Genomic DNA, 25,198 nt, shown 5'->3' with positions numbered 1-25,198 from the left:
TTTTAACTGCAGTTAATATTAATGAAATGCAGATGAGCTCATTATATCCTAAAATATATTCATTATATATTCATTAAACTCAAGAAATGTTAGCACTGGGGAAGAATGTAAAATGATGCCACGTCTACCCCTATTACTAACCTCAATCAATCCTTTATGATAGTGAAGATAGGGGAAAAAAATGGTCCTACATGCAACATGAAATATCTGTACATAAGTTCTAAAGTATGTAGAAATACTTATTTGTATGTCATTTTAACAGTACTTTCAGTCTACACATGTTGTACTAAGCAAAACTTCTGGATAACCTGGCTGTTTAGTTTGAAAAAGTGAGACAGGTCACATTCTTGCTGGCACATGCTGGGTTTTGAGCAGTACTATAATATTTTCTTGGACTGCTCTTGAAAAACAGAAGTTTACTTTTATATTTAAGTCCATTTTATTATATACTATACTTATACTATAGTACGTTATACTTATAGTATGTTACCAGTGGAACTCTATACATGTACTGCCACCCATTTAAGTAACATTTGGGTCATTCCACATCAGATCAATCACCACCACCATCCAATAAAAAAAAAATGAAATATAGGCCACGTGTCTCAGATTCAACATTTTTATAGGTGAGAGGATGTCAATAAAACTATTTTTCGTCAAATATCGAAAAACATGCGTTTTTGCCATAATGAGAAATGTGAGACAGATAAAGTAATTTGGTTTGGATTTGGGAAGAAAAAGTTACATTAGGGGTCCAAATTTCATGGTGATTCCTTAGTAAACAGTATGTCTAATAAATTGGAGAGATAGCATCATCTAGAGTCCAGTGAAATGATGGAACTTTGCATTTTTTTAAAATGTATGGACCATAGATGAGTACTGTGGCTCAAGGCTTACAGTAATTCAGAGGTTTATGCAAAGTTGGTGTTGGATTAATTCTGAGTGTGCCTAAAGCCCAGTACACACGGGGCAATGGGGGCTATTTTGGTTCACCATGTGCACTGCAGGTGGAGCAGATGTAAAATGTGCAGATAATTAGATTTGGGTGAGTTATTTTGTTTCTGTGCAGTGAAAATACTGACTGCTATATTTGTACACTGCAGTATAGCTCTCACTTTGAAGTAAAACCCCACCCAAATCTAACTCTCTCTGTAACAAGTAACATCTGTTTGAAAAAACTCAGGAGCCCGAGGTGTGCTCCCTACCACCAGTGCTGTGCCTAAACACGTGCTTATTGGGTCATGCAATCTAAATGGACCCTCTCCCAAAGGAGAAGGGCCCCATTTTTCCCCTAACCCCTCTCAGCCATAAGGCCGAAGAGGGGAAAATAGGGATCAGTGGGTCCTCTTCGCCGAAGCTTCGAGGAGCCCGCTTTCCTCAACCCTCGGAAGGGTTAGGACGGTGGGTCCTCCACACCCGAAGGTTTGGAGAGACCCGCATTAGACTTCCCTCCGCCTTGCGGCTCCGGGTCGTCCTCGAGGGGACCGAAGCTCTCCCCAAAAGTATCAGAGCTTCGGCACATTGGGGAAAAGGAAGGCCTATAAGGGTTGACCACACTACCCAAAAAAAACGTGACAAACTACAGAAAACAAAGAACGTGAAAGTGACAAACATGAGAGGGAAAATAAATAAATAAATAAAGAGACCCCAGCCAGAGGGCCGCGTGGGGGTGTGAAAAATTTTCCTACCCCATCCAAAAGGACAAGGTAAGGATGTGAAGCGCTAACCTAAAGGGAAGTGCTAGTACTAGTGCATGGTGACTCCAGGCAGCTGACTGATCAGCGTCCAACCAAGTGTTTCTCTGCTCCCATCGTAGGGCACTTTCCAGCCCCTGGCATGGGAATGGGTACTCCACTGGGCTTTTCGAATGACTCCCTTAGGGGTTGAGGCCCCCTCGGAAGAGCAATCTACTCAGTCTCAGTGTTTCTCCGATCCCAAGGTTAAGGTACTAAGCTGGGCTTTTCGCGGTCTCCCCATCAGAGGCTACGAACCCCTGGAACAGGAGACATCTACTCAGTCCCAGCCTTTCTCTGCTCCTTGGGAATGGATACTAGACTGAGCCTTTCGCTGTCTCATCCTTCGGGGGCTAGGAACCCCGTCAAGAGAGCCAAACTACTAGGCCCAGTGTTTCTCCCCCCCTCCTACCAGTGGGTTTATGGAAACAACACCTCCTACCACTGGCAGAGGTGAAGGTAGTCAGCCAGACTTTTCACCACTCCCAGGCATAAGGGGTCCCAAACCCTCCGCCCATCAGAGCAGCTACTCAGTCCAGCCTTTCTCTATTCTCTGCCAGAGGCCAGTCCATACCCACTGATAAGAACAGATACTACACTTGATCTTAGCCAAAAGGCCGAGCAGCGATACAACAACTAACAAGTAACATCTACCCCACCTACAGTGCACATGGTTTTGTCCATCTAAGAAGGAATTTGCCAGAAGGAGTGAACCTGCATCTTAGGTGAGGCATTCAGAGAATCAATGGTGCACCATTACGCTTAAGTACATGTGTGGCTGACGTAAGACCAGTCTTGGTGCACATTTCGGCTTTTGGGACATTAGTATATTTTCACACACATCCTGTTTGATCGATCACAGCTGCAAATGTAATTGCAAGCATGTCTAAATCAGGCAATTAGTATTCTCTATTTTATAAATAGTATGGTGGTGATTGATATCTTTTGACCGCATAACTTTAAGGATTTTGGAAATAAGAAACAAATACTTCACTGTAACTTTTGAAAACGCGCTATATAGCAGTGATGTAACTATACAAGGCATTGGCCCAAAGGTGCTGCACTGAGCATATCCTGGCCTTCATGCTCTGAAGCAGACCGACAATATTAGCTGACCCAAAGGTGCTATGCTAAGCATGCCCTGGTCCCCGGCCCCACTGCCTGTGGGGCGACTTCCTCCAGGGAACAGGATCAAGACTGCAACTGGATTGTACATTATACATGTGTTAAAGTATATTGCACAAGACTATGGTGTACATTTGCATTGCATTGCTGTTATTAATCTGTTACATTATCATGCATGCACTAGCAGTATTTACTATTTTTGTTTCTCAAGGGGCCCTGACCATGCACTAATGGTTAGGCAAACCTCTATATTGGTAAGTCACACTCAAAAACCTGGGCTCCTAGTACTGCATTCTGCTGGAGGGCCCTTTATGCCCCATGTCTGACACTGAGGTGTTGCACTTAGTATGCTCAGGCCCCATGCTCTAGAGCAGTGGTTCTCAACCTCGGTACTCAGGGACCCCCAACGGTGCACGTTTTTCAGGTCACCTCACAGATACACAGGTGCAATAATTACTCACTGACACATTTTAAAAGCTCATAGGTGGAGCTAATTATATCACCTGTGATTCTGTGAGGAGACCTGCAAAACGTGCACTGTTGGGGGTCCCTGAGGACCGAGTTTGAGAACCACTGCTCTAGAGCAAGTGGACCCATAGTACAGGTAGTTGATGCAAAGGTGCTATGCTGAGCATGCTCTAGCACCCTTCTGTTTAGCAAGTGGACCCATATTAGCTAACCCCAAATCATTGTACTGAATATGCCCTGGCCCCATGCTCTGGATCAAGCAGACTTGTAGTAGCTGGCCCAAAGATGCTTCACTGCACTGGCTCTGGCCCCCATACTCTGGAGCAAATGGATTATCACCCATACTTCCCTTTTAAGAAAAAAAAATAGATTTGCTATGGTACCTGGTGTGTGGTCTACTTTGGTCTATAACTGAAGCGCTGTTAGCATAATAAAATATAAGCTTCAGATTACTATATTCACTAACAGTACTTTAGCTATTAATAATCTAGTTTGCAAGAGAAAAATGCTTTTTACATCTAGATGTATTAAATGTGTTTATTGTTTTAAAAAGTATTTCAGTTGGTCTTGCACTAGGTGGTTTCATAGGTCTAGGATGAATGGTGCTTCAGTCTTTCATAATTTCCTTGTTAGTTTTAAATACATCATAAATCTGTATTTTATTTGCAACCTCTGATTGGTATTTCAAGGTTGTTGCTACCTAACTGAATACCTCTGAGGAAAGGTTCCTTGTGGAGGAAGTAAATCATAACAATGCACTGTGATTTGCGGGGTGAAAGCCTCACTTCCATATCCATATAAAGGATATTTTATGTAGCTAGGTAGCTGCTTGATGCAGTGGTTCTGAAAATAGTTTATTTTTTTTCTCTTGTTACTTCAACATGAAATTACAGCTTGTGAGAGATGACAAATTGACAGCTTCAGAAAGTGCAGCCTTCAGTCATACAGCGGGCAGCTACTGCAGCAACGGATTTTTCCTCTTAGGGGTATATATTGTGATTCTGCAGATATCAGCCAATAAAGTATATAGCCAGTTTTTATATAAGCCTGCATTCTTTTCTTTTTAGAAACCATTGTGCTGCGCATATATATGCATATAAATATATATATCTCACTAAGTTTTCCTGTTTTTTTTCCTTCATATTATGACATTAAAGAGTATGCACTGTACATAATACAATTAACATGTTTTTTTTTTATTCAAGAACATTTCCTCATTTTAAAAATGAATATATACCTTTATGTTCCCATACATTTGCTTTCAATGCCTGCGGGCTGCTATTGGTTTGGATCTAGTATTGCTGCCTCATGTTGCTTGGGTCATAGGTTCAATTCTGACCAGTGCTCTATCTGTGTTTCCATGGATATCCTCCCACATGCCTCAAATATACTGACTGGCAGATGCTGATTAAAAAATGTTCTGCAATGTGCTGTGTAATATGCTGGTGATATATGAAAAAAAGGTGCCCATACACGCTACGATTTCAGCATGCGTTTTGAACTTTTACAGTTCAAAACCCATTGCATCGGCTTAAATCACACAGTGTACCTGCGGGAATGAGATGCGCGTCCCCGTGGGTACAATATTGTAAAGCACAAAAAGAATCTGCAGGCAGTACTTTTTGTGCTTCATTGCATTGCATCGCATCAGTTTTGGCGTACAAAAGAGGCTGAAATCGCATTGCAACCGCAAAGTACAGTACATCGCATCACATCCACTTCAAGTGCCAAAATCGCATGGCAGCTTAAAGTTCAAAACGCACAACACACAAAATCGGTGCTTGTATGGGCACCTCAACTGTTAATAAATAATAATTATAATAACAATAACAATTCTAATTGTTACTGTATTGTATCCGCTTTGCAAAATCGGGTGCCAGATGACTGCCTGTCAAGGGGATCCCGGCGGTCAGTATCACGACTGCCGGTGCTCCGACAGGGGGGATCCCAGCTCACAGGGAATATTCCCCCTTGTGGGGGTACACGACTACCATAGAGGGAGAATAGAACCTGTGGGGAGCCACCTAGCCCGCAGCATGCAAGGGTCTTCATTGCGCTTGCCCCCCTGTGGGAGCACCAGCAGTTGGGATTCTGACATCGGGATACTGACCGCCAGGAACCCCCTGTCAGACCGCCATACCACAACCTGCAAGTCATTTATGTCAACTTCTCAAACACTGAATGCTAAAAGATTAGTGCGCTACTGTGCAGAATCCAGTTTTTCTGTTCTCCAAGGAGGCGTCATGCCCTACCCCAAGATGACCACCAAGGTCACTACTGAGCATGAGCGGGCCTTCCTGTCTTGAGAGTGTGTGAGACTATGTAGTGTGATATGGGAGTTAGATGTCTCCTGCTTAGCTCCAATGAAACCTGCATTACCTGCTGACATTAAGCTTTTAAAGCATTCCTGCACTGCTACTTATTTGCAGTACACACTCACTGACTGGTGAGCTGTATGAAACCCCACTCCGCTGAGGATCTGCTCCATGAGAATCAGTGTGTAACAGTGAATATGTGCTTCCTATCTGTAAATAAACGAACACCAATGGTTACTGTTATTGCAATTGTAGCCACGCTCATTGTTGCCGTGTTGTCTTTCCCTGTCATACACATTGCGGCATGCTACATTATTCGACTAGTTACAACACAGCAGCTACCCATAGGAAGTATGACATGCAAGTGCTTACGCATGCATGTGTCTCATTCGTGGACAGCCTACACACACACCATACATGCAATGATGGATATGCATTGTGGGATAGATGGGCTTCGCTACATCTGGGTTGATCATAGTATTGGTGGGTACACACGGTTCGATCCCAGCGGCCGTCGATACTGATTCGATATCAATGACTGCTGGAACATGGGGGGTTGCCAGAATTCAACAGGAGGGAGGCAGGGCAGCAGGAGGACAGCGAGTGGGGGGTGGGAGGGGCGAATGATGCATAGAGCAGCATGTAACTAATAACCCTTTCACACTGTCAAATATATACCGGGTTATTGTGCATGAACGTGCAACAACCTGGGAAATTTGTCAGTGTGAAAGATTATCCAGGGTCCAGCGTTCAGCGTTCTGGCATTTCAAACTGGCTCTTGACCAGGGTTGGACCCGGGATGCGCGCGGGTCCAGGGGCAGTGTAAATGGGTAACCCAAGTCGGCGTGACCAGGATACTGTTCACTGCCCCGGCCCCGCCTCCTGATTACTTTACCCGCCCAACTTTATGCCGGGTCAGGTGGCTAGTGTGAAAACGCTTGCAAGTTGGGTCGCACCTGGGATTTTGTACATAGCTTGCAAGTGCTTGCTAGTGTGAAAGGGGTATTAACAGGCAAGTCTATTTCTGCTTTCGATCCCGGCGCCACAGGGCCGCACATCGGGATCTAATCAGCATCAAAGTTAATATGCTTCGATTTACACTATTTTTTTATTCTTCTATAAACAAAATCGAATGGAGAAAAAAGTGGAAATCTCACCATATGTACCCACCAGGGCTATTTTTCAGTAGGCTCCAGCAGGAACTGAGGCCCTTATTCTAGTTCACTCTTTCTGACAAAATATTTCTTAGATGGACAAAACCATGTGCACTGCAGGTGAGGCAGGTGTAAAACACCACCCAAATCTAATTATCTCTGCACAAGTAACATCTGCCTCACCTGCAGTGCACATGATTTTGTCCATCTAAGAAATATTTTGTCAGAAAGAGTGCACTAGAATAAGGGCCACAGTTCCGGCTGGAGCCTGCTGAAAAATAGCCCTGGTACCCACCATATGAGTCATATGCTGGTGTATGCCTATATAACTGCAATATCAACAGGTATTTTATACAGTAGCAATGTGTATAACAACAAGCAGTTAATATATAGTATAACTTACAATAAGAAGACCCGCCGTGCTGCTCCCTCCCCCCTCCAATATACAGTGGAGTGGCCACAGAGGAAGCACCCTGGCAGATTGGCGTAGTATTGCGGGGAGTGCCGGACCTATTTCTTGGAGAGATATATATATATATATATATATATATATATATATAGAACTCCAGAAGGGCCGTCACTCTGGGCTTACATGAGCTGTAGACAGTACCTTGCCCCGGTGCCAACTTGCAGAGGGCAGCAGCGTAGCACTGCCCACAGGATATACAGAAGAAATGACTGGGCACTCGAGGACTCGCAGGTGCAGGTAAAATAAGACCAATTTATTCCATAGTAGGTCTTACAGGTGTCGTCAACGTTTCGGGGGCCGTACCCCCGTCGTCAGGACCAAGTGCAGACAGTGTGAAGTACTTGGTCCTGACGACGGGGGTACGGCCCCCGAAACGTTGACGACACCTGTAAGACCTACTATGGAATAAATTGGTCTTATTTTACCTGCACCTGCGAGTCCTCGAGTGCCCAGTCATTTCTTCTGTATATATATATATATATATATATATATATATATACTCACACATACTAAAGACACTAAGACAATTACACTATATATATATATATATATATATATATATATATATATATATATATATATATATATTTATATCGTCAAGAATGAAGTGGCACTCCAGGACTTATTTAAATAAAGAAATTAATCTTTATTCGTGCAATTCTACGTTTTGTCATTCATGAAATTTTGCTCGGTTTATAACTACGCCACTGCTGTCTATAAGGGAGATCCCCTATGAAATCACTATTGTGTCATCACTAATCCACTGCTCCCTAGTCAAATAATGGAATTCTATATGTGGTTGAAAAATGAATAGTGAATTAAGCTTCTTCCAGTGTGACTGAGCAGAGTTAATTTACTCTTTGCCACACCAGCTTTTACTTCTCAACTGGCAATCATCAGCTAGTATATAGGGGAAAGTGGTGACAGTTGATCCCCACTTTGCTTGTGACGGCCAAATGGTTAGTGTAAGCCATTGCAACTGAAAATTAAAGGGGATGAAGGAGGCAGCTGCTGACTTCAGTGGCACTCCCTCCCAACGGGCAGGGAACACCTGCGTTTTCCGTGACATTCCCAGAGAATGCTGGCATTACGCCCCCAAATTCCTGGTGCCAGTCAAATACATTGCAAGTGACCAGAGAAGGCTAGTCTTCGCATGGTCCATTTGCAAGGCAACCTGTCCTATGCGCACAGCATGTCATGTGCATGTGTGGTCTTTTGATCATCGGCAGGTTTGTGAATTCGCAGCCTAGTGTATGGGTCTGATTTGGGCCCTATGTCTCTCAACAAACCTGTCTTTTGTACACCAGAAACATGCAAATATGTTCCAGAATGTCTAGAAATAATATCGGCTGAAGTGAATATTTGTCGTCTCCAGATAACAAGTAACAACCCTGACAAAAAATTTGCTAGGACAGCAAATCGAATATTGCGCAAAACGTGTACAACTGACACTAGTCAGTCTAATTGTTGAGTTGTTTTTTTCCATTTCGTGATATCTCAAAATCCAATAATCACTTCATCTAACGTGAGATTGTAACTAGGGATCACGTCATGATTAAATGATGGGCATTAATATTACTGGGTGTAGTCATCATTAGAGACAGTTCACTTTGCATCCCATATGCTGCGCAAATTAGAACAACTACTTAGTATATTTTATTTATTTATTTAGTTTCTTATATAGTGTAGCATATTCCGTTGCGCTTTACAATTGGAAACAATAGTGATTAAACAAACTGTAGAAAGAAACCAACATAGAGGTAGGAGGGCCCTCCTCCCAAGTTTATAATCTATAGGAATAATAGGAGGGATACATAAGGATAGAATTCCATAGCATGGCAGTCCCACTAGATTACAAGACAGTCCTGATCGGTTGCAATTATATATGAATGCTACTGGAGGTTGTGTGGGGGTTCCGGAAAAATGAGAAGCTTGCCTGTAGAGGTGAGTTTTCTGGGAATGCTTGAAAGTTGGGAGGCTAGAGGAGAGTCTTTGGGGGAAATGTACTAAGATGTGAAATACACTTCACAGGTCATGTTGCTATGGGCAACCAATCAGATCCTGTCTACTATTTCCTAGTGCAGGGCTGGGCAACACCGGCCCTCCAGATGTTGATGAACTACACATCCCAGCATGCCTTTTATCAGTTTCAGCATGGTCACATAGCAAAACTAATGCAAAGCATCCTGGGATGTGTAGTTCATTAACATCTGGAGGGCCGGTGTTGCCCAGCCCTGTCCTAGAGGGTGTAAAATAAATAAAAAGTAGCTTCTGATTGGTTGCCCATCGCAACATGACCTGTGAAGTGTATTTCACATCTTAGTAAATTTCCCCCTTAGTGTGCATGAAAGGGTATTCGATAAGGTGGGTGCTGCCCGACAAAAATCCTGTAAGTGTAAGTGGGAGCAAGTAATGAGTGTGGATGAGAGACATACTGTAGATGTTGTGTAGAGTGAGGAGGTCGGGTGGGGATATATTTTGAGATAAGCAAAAATATATAAATTAGTGTAGTCACAGTAAGGGCTTTGTATGTAAGTAGAAGTATTTTATATTGAATGCGGTAATCTACAGGCAACCAATGGAGGGGCTGACTGAGCGGATCAGCAGACGTTGAACCTATCCAGGAAGATCAGCATTGCAGCTACATTCAAAATGTATTTTTGTGGTGAGAGTCTTTTCTTAGGATGACCGGTAAGGAGCTTATTGCAATAGAGATATCAGGTTGGTAACTACTCTTGGCTGGTGGGAATATAATTCATTCTGTTTTAGAAATGTTGACTTTGAGGTGGCGAGATGACATCCAAGATGAAATGGCAGAAAGGCATTCAGAGACGGAGCAATACTGATGGTTACAATCCAGGGGAGGATTGATAGATTTGAGTATCATCAGTGTACAGATGATACTGAAATCCGAAAGAGTTGATTAGTTTGCCAAGAGAGGAGGTATAGATAGAGAAAAGCAGAGGACCTAAGACTGTGACTTGTGGTACTCCATCTGACAGAGGTATTGAAGAGGAGGTAGAATCAGGGAAGTGAACACTGAAATAGCAATTAGATAGGTAGACTGAGAACCAAGAAAGGGTAGTGTTCTGAAGAACTAGGGATTGTAGTGTGTGTATGAGAAGAGAATGGTCAACAATGTCAAAGGCAGTAGAGATGTCTAGAAGAATAAGAAGTGAAAATGGTCTTTAGATTTTACAGTGGACAGATCATTTACTACTTTAGTCAGTGCTTACTCTGTGGAGTGTTGAGAGTGAAAGCCTGACTTGAGTGTCATGGGCCGCTACCGCAGCAGTCACTGTTATTCATGTTCTGTGTGGGTTTTGTGCTTTCTGGATCAACGCTCCAGGTTTTGGTTGATCCACCTTGCCTTGTTTCCATGCATACCTCAGTGTTTGGGTGTGGCTGCCTCATAAGCACTGGGTATATTAGTATGCTCCTAGTACTAAACTTTGCTGGTTATATTCCTGTGATACTATTAGTATACTCCTTGTTTCTGCTGATTTATATGTTCCCAGAGATTCTCAGAGTTCCTAGCAAATTACTGTCTGAAAAAATTCCAGAGTTCAGTTTATTCAAGCCTGTGTATCTAGGACCTCAGTGCAGCAGCTGTGTCCTAGATTGCTCCAGCCCATGTCTGAGCATTCCATCAAGCACACCTGCTGGGTGTCCTGTGAGATCCTGCCTGTTTCAGAGAACAGCTGCATCCAGTGTGTGAGATCTTTTCTATTCCCCACACATTTTGGTGGAAGTCGCACCTTTCATTACAATCTGCCGTTGGTATTTTTAAAGCATCAGCTGGAGCCATAGCTCTTGTCCTGAGAGAGAGTCATGGAGGCGGTTAGGGCAAAGGCCTTGTTTGTTTGTCTCATGGCAGATGGAGGAGATATTGGTCTAGCCTTGCGATAGTGTCGCTTAGGTGGTTAGGTTGGGAACCTAACCACAATACCTTGGTTATAGTTCTTGTTTGGTTTATTGGGACGGATTCACAATATAGTGGTGAAGGACACAAATCCTTTGTTTAGCTTCTGTTTGCAAGGTTGCATGCTCTAGTTTATGTTTATGTGCCGAGCCTAGTTTATCTTTGTGTTATCTAGTCAGTTTATCCTCTTACTAGTTCCCTGACTCAGTTGGGACTTTGTGTCGTCGCAAAAGACCAGGTGGCATTCGAGTACTGGGTGTATCTAGTCTGCCCTCGAAAGGCGGCAATTAGTGGCAAAGTCTAAGACCTGTGCTGGTGCCAGCTGACTAAGGGTATAGTAATAAAGTTAGGCTCAGGTGCTGCTGTGGCTTCACCACCTTGGCCACAGAAGCACAATTCAGGCTGTTATCAACATCTTGCAGACCTGCCAGTCAGAGCAAGGGTTAATCCTCACTTCACCTCAGATTATCATAACATGGAGTGGGTTCAATAAATTGTAAGAGTTAAGAAAGTGTGTGAGGCAAGTATTGGCAAGTCTCTGAAGTAGCTTGGAGAGGCATGGGAACTAAGAGATAGGATGGTAGTTAGATAGACAGTTTTGATCAGAATTGTGTTTTTTTAGAATGGGAGTAGTAAGTGCATGCTTGAATGGAGAAGGAAAGATACCAGTAGAGAGAGAGAGAGGTTACAGATTTTAGTTAAGTTTGGTTTAAGCACAGGAGTTTTACTGACTTGTAAGGGTATAGAATAAAGAGGAGATTTAGTGGAGGAGGAGGTGTTGATACTTCATCCTCACTTGTGCGGTCAAATGAGGAGGTCAAATGAGGAGAATGTTGCAAAGGGCTCACAAAGTAAGCAAGTCACTAGCTGAAGAAGAGCATGCCATTTTATCTTGGATTTTATCCATCTTGTCCTTGACCCATTATTGTAAGTGCTGCTATGCCTAGACATTGGGGGTTATTCAGACCTGAACACTGGGCTGCTAATTTGTAGAGCCCTGCAATGAAATATTGCTGCCCAGCCAGATATCCCACACTGTGCAAGCCTGTGAAAGCTTGTGAAAATATTACAGCCCTACAATTAGCTGCAAATTCATTCACAACTGCTCACCATCCAATGATAAATGGCTTCATTGAGCTTACTTGTCAGTGGGCTAATTCAGTTAGCACCGCAGATTACCAAAAATAACTATTCATGATTTTTGACTATCTGCGTATGTGCCAGCACGAGCACTTAAACTACAGTCGCATTGTGTCATAACGCATTGCGATGGTGGTGACAGAGCATTTTTCAAGTGTGGTCCAGACCCTGGACTGTTGGGGTGGAGAAGGCTGCGACACATAACACTCAGCTGAAGCGGCAACACATGGAGGCCCTGGAATCTACCCTTAATGTGCGAGCTCTTCATTATATAGCAAAGCACTTGCACAATAGAAATGGCCAATTGTCAGGCCCACAAAGATGTATACAAATTTGGGAGGAATGGCCAATCAAACCATGCTTTGAACTGTGAAGCATTTCTCTTCCCTCATAGTTGATATGCCACGTCTTTCAGACAAGTCTGTGCTCAATGTCTTCACAAATGCTGTTTTTTCTTTATTTGCGAGAACTCTGTGTAAGGCCCCATACACACCAGAAAGATCAGGATCAGGATGCGGCGCTCTCCCGTGGCCTTTTAACGATGTGCTAACGATCGTGTTCTATGTTCCATACGATTTACTAACGATGTACTCACGATACGACATCGCACATGATGGTCGTACGACAGTCGGATGTGCGGATCGTGAGTGCATCGTGAGTGCACTGGTCACGGTCGTTTTTGGAATGTAAATAAAGGGCCGGGCTACCAGAGGGGAGACAAGGGGGGGACAAAAGAACACAAAGAATTATGGGCTGGGCTAGCAGAGGAGGGTAACAAGACTAGGAGCCATTTTGCAGGACCTCATTTCTGCTTTGTGACTAGTGAGGCTTGGTGTATACCTGCAGAACGCTGCACATTGCTTTTTTTGTCTGCTTTGTTTTTGCATTCCTGCAGAACGCTGCACATTGCTGTGTGTTTTTTTCCCCCATTTTGCTTTTTGGAATTATGGATTCGTTCCAGCAAGATTTCCTGCTTTCCTACGTTGTGCTCAGGGTGAGGAGGATGAGGGCCCAGCGTAGGAAGGCTCGATCCTGCTGGACCAAGCAGTGGCTCCTGGGACGACAAGCGCGGTCTCATATGCCCCTGCTGATGGAGATTCGCGAGAATAATCCCCAGGATTATCGCAATTTCCTTCGCATGGACGATGAGACCTTCCAGGAGCTGCTGCGTCTGGTCACCCCCCACATCCAGAAGCAGGATACCAAGTACCGGATGGCTATCCCTGCTGAGGACCGGCTGGTGGTAACCCTCAGGTTTCTGGCTACAGGACGATCGCTGGCGGACCTCAAGTTTGGATCCATCATCTCCCCGCAAGCGTTGGGACTCATCATCCCGGAGACCTGTAAAGCCATCGTGAAGGTCCTGCAGCATCAGTATTGCAAGGTAAGGAAAAATATACCACACACTTGTAGTGAAAAGATAACCTTTTTTATTTAAATAATGTAACTGTGAGTTTCACAAATACTGATAATTTTTTTTTTTTTTTTACAGTATAAATATAAAAATTGCCAAAAAAGTTATGCAAATATCAAAAATATAAAGCAAATGTATTGTCTTTGTTCGGACATGAGGTAGATCTCAGTATGACACATGGTGCTTGTGCAGATAATGCATGTCCCCTCCACCTCACGTGATGCATAGTGCAGATGCAATAGTCCTGGCACCATTGATATGCACTATGTGCCACGTGGCCATGTCCTTTGTCTGTACCACAAGTACCATGTGTCATACAGCACATTGAGTACACATAATTTTTAAAAGTGCTTTGTGTTGATTTAAATATTGTTATCCTAAATGCTTATATAGTAATGTTGTTTATTTAAATATTGCAAGAACATTATATTAATTGACTGGAATGCAGCAAGGGGGCAGTATGGCAGACGACGCATGTAGCGCGGACAACAAAAGCACCCTCATGCATCCATGGCGCATAGTGCAGAAGTAGTGGTCCCGGCCCCATTGCTCTGCACTCTGCACCACTGTAGCATGAAGGTCCTTTCATTGTCTGCACAACATGCACCATGTGCCATACTGCTCCAAGCATGGACCTATAGAAAGAACACACATAGCATATAAAACATAGGCAAATTGCCCTAAAAATAACAAGGCATTTCAAATGCTTCATTGCCGTGCGGCAAGGGACAGTATGGCAGACGACGCATGTAGCGCGGACAACAAAAGCACCCTCATGCATCCATGGCGCATAGTGCAGAAGTAGTGGTCCCGGCCCCATTGCTCTGCACTCTGCGCCACTGTAGCATGAAGGTCCTTTCATTGTCTGCACAACATGCACCATGTGCCATACTGCTCCAAGCATGGACCTATAGAAAGAACACACATAGCATATAAAACATAGGCAAATTGCCCTAAAAATAACAAGGCATTTCAAATGCTTCATTGCCGTGCGGCAAGGGACAGTATGGCAGACGACGCATGTAGCGCGGACAACAAAAGCACCCTCATGCATCCATGGCGCATAGTGCAGAAGTAGTGGTCCCGGCCCCATTGCTCTGCACTCTGCGCCACTGTAGCATGAAGGTCCTTTCATTGTCTGCACAACATGCACCATGTGCCATACTGCTCCAAGCATGGACCTATAGAAAGAACACACATAGCATATAAAACATAGGCAAAGTGCCATAACTACTAAAATTATTTTAACTTAAAACCAAACCAGTGCCTCATTGCCTTGCAGTATGGAGCAGTAGAGAGACGGCGCTTGTAGCGCAGATAAAGAAAGGGACTCATGATTACCTGTTGCATACTGCATATACAATGGTCCCGGCCCCATTGTTCTACAAGTATGCAACAAGTCAGCATGGCCATTATCTCCGCCACAAGCACCGTGTTACATACTACTCCATGCCAACTGCGAAATAATTCTATGGGATGCGGTCATAAATCTTGCAAAACCGGTGTATCATCCAGGTTCGTGCTGTCTCCCAACAATGTTGTATACATGTGACTGTACCGGGGTGGGGTCTGAGGTTGGGTACAGGATTGTCTAATGGGCGGGGTGTTTAAAGGCAATGATGCAATGGCTGGTGAGGGTACGGCAGGCATCTGTTGCAGCGTCTGGTGCAATGGAAGAAGCCCCATCAGTGTGGTTTTGATTGACAGGCGGCCCTGTCGGCCCTGTCGGCCCATAAACAGGAGTTCGCTTGTGACGCGTTCGAACGCCATCTGTTGGTCCGGATGTAGCTTCCGTAAGCCATCAGCCATGTACTTTCCAAAGGTGTCAAACTCATCAGATGGCCTACGCAGCACCTCTTCGGCTCGAACCAGAATATCATCGGGTTCTTGTTCAGGAACTGCCTTGGTTCTGCGTTTTTTCTTTTTGCCAAATAGTTGAGGCGGGGTGGGGGTTTCCGGAACTCCATAGATTGTTCCCGATGAGTCTTGTGGCTCTGGGGTTGGATTAGGGGTTGAGGTGTGGACCACCTCTATCTCTGTACTTGTTGTCTGTGGAAAAGAAAACAACAACAATTAGTTAACATCACCTTCTCTTTTTTTCAGTTCCCCAACACCGTTCAGGAGTGGCAAAACATCGCTGCTGAATTTGATGAGGCGTGGAACTTTCCTAATTGTGGAGGAGCCATCGATGGGAAACACGTCCGGATCAATCAGCCACCCCACAGCGGTTCGTACTACTTCAACTACAAGGGGTACTTCAGTATTGTGCTGATGGCTGTGGTCAATGCGAACTACGAGTTCCTCTTTGTGGATGTCGGCAGGAATGGTCGGGCCTCAGATGGTGGAACTTTGAAGGACACCAAGTTCTACCACAGGCTCGCCTCCAACACCATGCACTTGCCCACAGCTCAACAAACCAAGCATGGGCTGAACTTTGTATTTGTTGCGGACGAGGCATTTGGGCTTCATGAACACATCATGAAGCCCTATGCCAAGCGTGTACTGGACCACGACAAACGGGTGTTCAACTACAGGCTCTCCAGGGCACGCCGGCTTGTGGAAAGTGCATTCGGGATAATGGCCAGCAGATTCCGCATTTTCCACACAGCCATCAACCTCCGGCTGGATAAAATTGACTGGGCCGTCATGGCGTGCTGCGTCCTGCACAATTTACTTCGCCGCAAAGAAAGGGCACATCGCCCGGCAGGACCAGCACCGCCGGAGGACCCAGATGATCCCAGGGAGGTTGCCCCAATTGTGTCCCTGGAGATGCCGGCCCAGCAGTACCGGGGGACAGCACGAGCAAAACAGGTCAGGGACCAATATAAGGCATATTTCAATGGTGTTGGTGCTGTCCCCTGGCAGGAAGACCACATTTAAAATCTTTTTGGATAAAGGAACAAAAAAATGATTGAAAGAAAGAAATGGGGCAAAGGGGTGATATACACATTGGACCAGTACTTACTGATAACGGCTGGAAACTTTCATCCATGGCCGCTGTCACGTCATCCGCCTCGCCTTCCACCATCATGCAGAGCCCTCGCCTTGGCACCTCCTGGCTGAGTGTGAAGGTCAGCAAGTGGTAATACCACAGCGACGTCTCATACACCTCTCCTGCACCAGCACCGGACCTTTTGGAAGACTGTATTTTTTTATGTTCCTTAAGAAACACAGTCCGCAAATTCTGGATCTTTTTACGGACCCATTCCGTATCAGCCTCTGGGTTGTAGCTCTTGCTAAATTCAAGGAGATCTTGCAGTGCTTGAGCTCTTTTGATTTTATTACTATGGTCTTTCGACTTTGTCTTCCAGAGGCATTCAAGTTCGCGGTATTTCTCTATGAATGCCTCCACAAACTCCTGTTCTTTGACCAGTGCCTGGGACATTCCTGGCAAAAAAAAAAAAAGTTGACAATAGTCTATGTACATATTTTTCAAATGTCAATAGTTTGGTTAATATAAATAGTAGTTAAAATTATATGTTTCATTAAACTGTATATAATTAATAAAAATAAATGTTTTGTTTTTATACATTTAAGAAATTTTAATAAATCATATTTCTATACATTTATCATCTTTACATTACATTTAGTGGTGGTGGCATAATATTTGGTAGGTAGGCCGCAGGGGAAGATTGGCAGCTGGGCTGGCATAATACATCTGGCCACCTTTATTGGTGGGCAGCGGGGACCCAGGTGGGGTGTTGAGGTCAGAGGTGGCCTGGTATGGGCAGCGGGGACCCAGGTGGGGTGTTGAGGTCAGAGGTGGCCTGGTATGGGCAGCGGGGACCCAGGTGGGGAGTTGAGGTCAGCGGTGGCCTGGTATGGGCAGCGGGGACCCAGGTGGGGAGTTGAGGTCAGAGGTGGCCTGGTATGGGCAGCGGGGACCCAGGTGGGGAGTTGAGGTCAGCGGTGGCCTGGTATGGGCAGCGGGGACCCAGGTGGGGAGTTGAGGTCAGCGGTGGCCTGGTATGGGCAGCGGGGACCCAGGTGGGGTGTTGAGGTCAGAGGTGGCCTGGTATGGGCAGCGGGGACCCAGGTGGGGTGTTGAGGTCAGCGGTGGCCTGGTATGGGCAGCGGGGACCCAGGTGGGGAGTTGAGGTCAGCGGTGGCCTGGTATGGGCAGCGGGGACCCAGGTGGGGTGTTGAGGTCAGCGGTGGCCTGCTTACCTGCTGTCAGGTGCGCGCAGTAGAAGACGCCGTGTGCTCCTTCGCTGCTGCATCCACGGGGCAATATGGCTGCGGTAGGAGTGTCCAGGAACTCGCGCGAAAACACGGATCGGATGGATGGTCGCGACGATGGAAGCACACTCAATGTGCTAACGATGTGCATATGATCAACACACAATCTGCGGGCGGATCGGCTGATTCTGCTGCAGGAGGCAAAACCGCCAATGCGACATACGAGCTGACGGGAGCGCGCATCCAATCGTTAACGACCACAATCGTGAGTAAAAAACAAACGATAGTGATAAGATTCATGCACAACCGTCGTTACGAACGACGAATTGTACCCTAATCTTGCATGAATCTTTCAGGTGTGTATGGGGCCTAAGTATTTGTTTTACAGCAATCTCATCTTATAGTAAGTTAAATTGCTCTTTTCACCTGCAGAATCCTGCTCTATACACGATTGCCCTTCCAGGTACATGGATCTTTGCTGCTACATAGCTGTATTGTTATTGGAGCTGTGTCTGGTGATCACTTTGCTTCAGGTTCATCTACCAAATATGCACAAGCTATATAGCAAATTGCTATATTTATCAATGGAGTGTGATATGGATGAAGTTGTGTGAGTTAGGTGGTGTTGATCCCATCCATACTGAACCTACTATAGGTGACACACAGTTGGAGAAGTACACAAGGGCATACCTTGAGAAACACTGTTATTGGCTAGGAGGATTTATTAAGTGCCGTAGGAATAGAGCAGTACAGATCATATGAACTTCTCCATTCTGTCTGTAATACAAACTAATAGCATGAGTACTTCCAAGCTTCACTTGAACACCAAATGAAGCATGAATCCCCTGTTGTTTGCTGGTCAGTTTGTTAAATCCTCCCTGGAATGAAAGGTAAATGGAGTCTATGTTGCACTAAAGTGAACAATACCCAGCCATTTTTTTAACTAGAATTACAGTGTACAGTAGTTGTGCCTAAGAATGAGATTAACAGAATGTTAAAGGGTTTATGGAACTTCCCCATATTATTTTCTAACATGCTCAGCCTGGTTGAATACATTTCCACATGGAATTTCTCATTTCAAGCGCACACAACCTACACATAAAAACATTTTGAGTTGTCTGGTCATAATTTATCATTGGCATTCAGTATTCTGTCTAGAATGGCATTAAACTACTGCTATTACTTAAGAGGAACAAAAATATCACTGGAGGTCTATTGCATAGCTTATAGGCATATGTCTATTTTTTAGACTATAAGCACTTTGAGCTACAGAGTTTCAGTGGTTGTTTTCAGATACATGTGAAATAGCTTCAAGCTAATGGCTCAGTATTAATTGCATGGTATACGAGGATACTGTACCATAGTAATGTTACCATTGTATCCTCGCATAGGTAAATAGTGGATGAACCATGCAAACATTTATTAAACAACACACAATGACAGCAAAAATGTGTCACCAATGTGGTATTGACTCATTACAAATGACACAGTCCCCTATTGTACCAGTGCATCTGTCCCAGCCACTTTGATGCAGCAGCATAATCACTAACCCACAGCCATTTCTTGTGGCTAACTGTAGTAAATTGTGTCTGAAGTGGTACACTGCAGCTATTATTGCTGTGCCACCCAGAGGTTCCTTTGGACGCAACAGACACTACCATGTTCCCGTGCCCCCACTGCACTTGCTGGTGCTAGTGGACCCCCTCTCTCTGAGCGACATCATAATGTCATGCACTTGGGGGCTGGGGCCTGCACAGGGTGCTCCAGAGCTCTGCTATGCCGCTGCTTTCATGCACAATCCCGACTGCGGAGCCATACTTTTCACTGTTGTACACATATGACAACTGTCCATGAGAGAGACACTTGCATTTGCAACATTTAAACCCATCTAATTTTTTTCACTTACAAGGAGCTGCCTTCAAGTTTCCCTCAGTTCTCTGTTCACTTGCAGGGACTATATGTGACCCTATGACTGCATTTCAATGGGAACCTACCTCTTTCATACAGATACAAAGAATAGGTGGCTTGTCAGTGCATGAAAACAGTGTGTGCAACCTCATTCCAAAAGTATTTAAGATTTGGACAATTAACCTAAAATACATATTTAGAGGCAGAACTCCTACTGGTGCAGCAGGTGCAGTGCTCCAGGGCCCCTGAGCAATAAGGGGCCCACTGCTGCCTCTGTTAAAATGTTTCTGTCACCCAGTGTTTTTCCTGTCAAATTCTGCCTCTCCCTGTCACCCTCTGTCTCTCCGTGTCACATTATGCCTCTCCCTGTCACCCTCTGTCTCTCCCTGTCACCCACTGCCATGCTGCATATTGTGAACATCCGTTAGGGTGGAGGAGGGAGCCTAAATTATATTTTTGCACCTGGCTCACCAACCACAAGTACTGCCACTGTACAAACTTATATGTTAACATAACACCAATGAAACAATGATAGTTTCAGTTTGGATGTTATGTAGTGTACATCAGTCTAAAACTCTATTTTCAAGGACCTGACATCCCTGGCACATAGGGGACACATTATAAATTATATAAGACGCCTCATCCATAAACAGTATTTATTTTTAAAATTGAGATCCTAGGCTTCTAAAGTGGATTGTGCCCTACTTTCATTTTTAACACTGTACAGACAATGGGCGGTATTCAATGTGAATACCTGCGAGGTGCAGCGAATCCTTTTTAGGATTCGCTGCACATTCGCCATGTTCCGGAGCCTCGCCGGCTCCGGTATTCAACGAGTCAGGGGCTCGCTGCCCCTGACCGGCGAATATGAGCTCCTGCGGCGAACGCCGCAGGGAGCCTGAGGACGGTAGCAGGCAGAGAGATGGAAGTCTCTCTGCCTGCCCCAGAACGTTTGTGGGGGGGAGGTGGGCTCCCCGGGTGCCAGGCAGCACAGGCTGCCCCCCGGGGGTGCCAGCAGGGGACCGTATATTCACTACACCCGATCGTAACGATCGGGTGCAGTGAATATATGAATATCTAATGAGCGGCTCGGCTCCGGCGCCCCCTGCTGGCTGCTGTGTAAAAAAAATATATATATATTTTTTAAATTAAATATATATTCATGTGCTTACAGCACATTAATAAAAATAGCATGCCCCTCCTCAGAATAAAATTCCTGATTTTTTTACACCAAATGTAAAAAACAAAACACTTTATTTTAAAAGTTCACATTCCACTTCTCCATAAAAAGATAGCGATTGCTACTCGGTGAATCATGGCGAAAAAAACCTTCAAATGTATTCGCCATGTGGTCATTGAACAGGGTGATTCACCGTTTTAGTCAAAAATTCGCCAAACAGCACAAATTCGCCATAAAAACATGGCGAATCAGGCTCATTGAATACCGCCCAAATGTATTGTAAGAAACTTTAAGCAACGTATCTGCCTGTATCCCTTGGACCTGAGGCTTTTAATGACTGTCAGCTCCTTGTGTTAATTAATGTTGTCATGGGGCAAAGCGCAGCCTCCACTTCTCTTTATCCATAGGCATTGTCTGGGAACAAAGTGCTGTAAGTTATTAAAAGAAAGAAAAAACCTGGATTTTAAGATTAGCCCTGATCCAAAAACAAAATCTAATTTAATTGTACAAAAGGCAAAAAAAGGGGGACCATGTTTAAAACTTAAGGGCGTACACACGGTTCAATGTGGCGGCTGTCGATACCGTTTCGATATTGATGGCTGCCGGGACCCGGCGGGTGCCGGCATCAAAGAGAAGGGAAGGACGGACGGCATGAGGACAGCGCGTGGGGGGATGGAGGTGGAATGTGGCATATAGCATCATTGAACTGCCTTTGATCGAAGCGAAGCAGAAATAGACTTGTCTAGTCTATTTCTGCTGATTACGATCCTGTTGCTGTGGGGCTGCGCACTGGAATCAAATCTGAATGGAAGGCAGTTAACATTGTTGGATTTAGATTAGATTTTGATTAGATTTTGCTTCTAGAAGCAAAATCAAATTGAAAACATATCCAACTTGAACCTTGTGTATGCCCCATTAGTCCATTTTGCCTTAAGAGAGTGAAAAACCCTTCCTTACTACGTACTGGAATTAATTTGCATGGATAAACATAGTACAGTATTGTGTGTTTTCTGAGTAGCAGAATCCTTCTACATTTATGTTTTGTTAAAATGTCATGATGTTTTTAAAATGTTTCTAATTGAAAGTTTGGTGGTTTTATCACAGGCAACCAAGGTTATTTTATTGTCAGGATAGTTATTCTGAAAAATTCTCTGAACATGGAGGCAGTGATGATAGATTTGTAGTATTCATTTAAAAGGAACTCCATTGTTTTCATTTCAAAATTTGGTATGGTTTTAGTTTAACTATATTTCAAAAAGCTATTGTTTTGTACATTACAGTGTATTAATGTATTGAATGCATATTCAGTCTGGTGTATGGATATTTTATTTAGGTGTACATACAGTATTACTACTTTATTGTAAAATTAAGTTTTTAGTTTACCAGGGAAACTATTTACACCAGTGGTTCCCAAACTTTTTTGAATCTCTGAGCCCTAGAGTACCATTATTATTATTATTATTATTATTAGGCACACATTGTCCAAAAGTTTGTTATTGATAACAAATGGAACACCTCACTAGTATTTTGCAGAGTTCATCTATTTGTTTATTAAAAGGCCATAAAAAATTCCAAAGATTCTTCACATTCAATTGGAAAAGATCGCAGTTTTACAAGTGCCCAACGTGTTTTGTCTCACAGAGACATAAGGGGGATAACTGAATTAGAAACACAATGAAATACAAATCATTTGAATACACCTGGACTTGGGCCCTTATTCTGGTTCACCTGCAAAGGCAAATTCCTTCTCAAATGGACAAAACCATGGGCCTTATTCGAGTTCACTCTTTCTGACAAAATCCTTCTTAGATGGGCAAAACCATGTGCACTGCAGGGGGGCAGATGTAACATGTGCAGATAGAAATAGATTTGGTGATTTTTTGGTGATTCTTTGCAGGGTAAATACTGGCTGCTTTATTTTAACACTGCAATATAGATCTCACTTTGAAGTAAAACCCCACCCAAATCTAATTAGATCTGCACAAGTTACATCTGCCCCCCTGCAGTGCACATGGTTTTGTCCATCTAAGAAGGATTTTGTCTGAAAGAGTGAACTTGAATAAGGCCCCATGTGCACTGCAGGGGGCAGATGTAACTGTGCACACAAATTTAGATTTGGGTGAGTTATTTTGTTTCTGTGCAATGAAAATACTGACTGCTTTATTTTTACACTGCAATATAGATATCACTTTGACGTAAAACCTCACCCAAATGTAATTCTCTCTGCACAAGTTACATCTGCCCCAATAACATGGTAAATCAATGACTCTCACAGTTAGTTCCTTAAGGAGATATATTTAGTATGTAAACATTTGAGTGTTCAGAAACCCAATAGAGGGTCGTTTTATTATATTTTATGTGTGTATATATGTATATATATATATATATATATATATATATATATATACGTATACAATTCTGCCAGGTGCTCGCTCCAAGCGGGGTTGCCTCTTTTATTGATAGAAAATCAGGAAACAGCATCACTCTGGGACTTCTTAATAAGTTTCTAACATAGTGAATTTTAATGTGTCTCAGGAGTCAGGACATAATAGATTTTATGTCCTAAAGAATGAGCCTCTCTCTCTCTCTCTCTCTCTCTCTCTCTCTCTCTCTCTCTCTCTCTCTATCTATATATATATATATATACATATATATATATATATATATATTGTTTATTTATATTACAGAAATAATTAAGATAAACTTTTTCACTCTTTTTATTTTAAGCTGCCATCAGAAGATCCAGAAATCTATGAAAACTCATCACAATGTTTATCACTGATGGTCCAATTCTATGGTGGAGACAATCAGGACAGTATGACCTCAGACAACATGGAGAGCTTTGCTCAGGCTCTACTGTGTAAGAGAGATCCTAAGCAGCAAAAGCTACTACTTAGAGTGATTAAAAGGCTGGTGAGTCAATGGCAAATCTTTTTACCTTACATCTGACATAGGTTTCATATAAACTTTATTAGTAGTCATAAACAAACAAACAGGCGATGCGCAAATTATAAATTACACAAGTCTCTATTGAGGAACTAAAAGTCCCATACAGTATTTTTTCCAAGAGAAATAACTGGTTGTTCACCGCAATCACACAGCATAGTTTACAGTGCTGTACATTGACAGATGAAGCCGATTACACTCCCCGGTTACATTCAGCTGTTCTCCTGTCTGCACTTTACAACACTAGGCCACGCCCCTACTAAGTCCATTTAAAAATGGGGTCACTTCAAAACCCTTGTTGAGACCTAATTTCATATAACTGGGATCGCTGTTCTGGCATACTTTAAAATGTGCGCTGTGGTTTTCCACCTTATTCTTGATATTCCTATAATGTTCTAAAGCATGCATCGTAAGGGGTCTTTTCATTTTCCCCACATATTTCTTTCCACATTGGCAAGTCAACAAGAAAACTAGATACAGTATGTTGTATTACAACTAATAACCCCTTTAACTTGGAATTGTTTGCCTTTATCTGCTGTAACTTTCTTTGGGCTCCTTAGACCATGTGGACACATCTTCCACCCCCCACCCCCCCCCCCCACCCCGCCATAGGAAAAAACTTAGACGAGATCCCCCTTAAGAAGATACCAATATTTGTACAAAACTTTTCTAATTTCCCCACTATTAGAATTATTCTGTGTGACAAATGGGCAAAACAAATTCATCACTGCCCTTTTTATTTAGATATTTTGTTGGGGGACCTTTACATTCCACCAGCTCATTTTTATCCAAACTCCTGGCTCTCGTCACAGCTGTTATAATCAATTTCTCAGGGTATCTTTTGTCACTAAATCTGGAAATATAGGGTGAGACTTAATAGGATGTGAGATTCAGAAAGTGAGAGATTTGGTAAGAAATTTCCAGTTTTTTTTAAAGCGGCAATAATTTACACTGCAAAACCAGTTTGATTTTGAAGTGTAAATGATTGCCGCTTTAAAAAAACCTGGAGCTTTCTTACCAAATCTCTCACTTTCTGAATCTCTCATCATATTAAATCTCACCCATAAACTTCGGCCTGAGCTTCAGTCATGTCCACTTAGATTGTAACATACTGTAGGTGTAATTACAAATCACTTTACCGCTTTAGAACAAATATAAAAAATGCAGCTAACTCACCACTGCTTTCCTTACTCAGGCATATAATCATGAGCTCAATTGAGACTCAGAACTAGATTACACTGAGTC

General features: G+C 43.5%; 1 protein-coding gene and 1 pseudogene across 1 annotated transcript in view; one reads left to right on the top strand and one right to left on the bottom strand.

Moving 5' to 3' along the window:
- Positions 1–25,198, top strand: part of ULK4 (unc-51 like kinase 4) — a 704,158-nt gene that overhangs the window by 536,705 nt on the left and 142,255 nt on the right. The window contains exon 35 of the mRNA XM_083188569.1: positions 23,735–23,920. Coding sequence (XP_083044695.1) covers positions 23,735–23,920 — 186 coding nt within the window. The remainder of the gene's footprint in view (positions 1–23,734; positions 23,921–25,198) is intronic.
- LOC146006120 (U2 spliceosomal RNA) lies at positions 2,227–2,362 on the bottom strand (annotated as a pseudogene).

The sequence above is a fragment of the Crinia signifera genome, chromosome 5 (assembly GCF_055691185.1).
Source record: "Crinia signifera chromosome 5, ASM5569118v1, whole genome shotgun sequence".
In the NCBI taxonomy this organism is placed as follows: domain Eukaryota; kingdom Metazoa; phylum Chordata; class Amphibia; order Anura; family Myobatrachidae; genus Crinia; species Crinia signifera.
The sequence above is the reverse complement of the archived record's forward strand: the minus strand, read 5'-3'. Positions and strand labels throughout refer to the sequence as shown.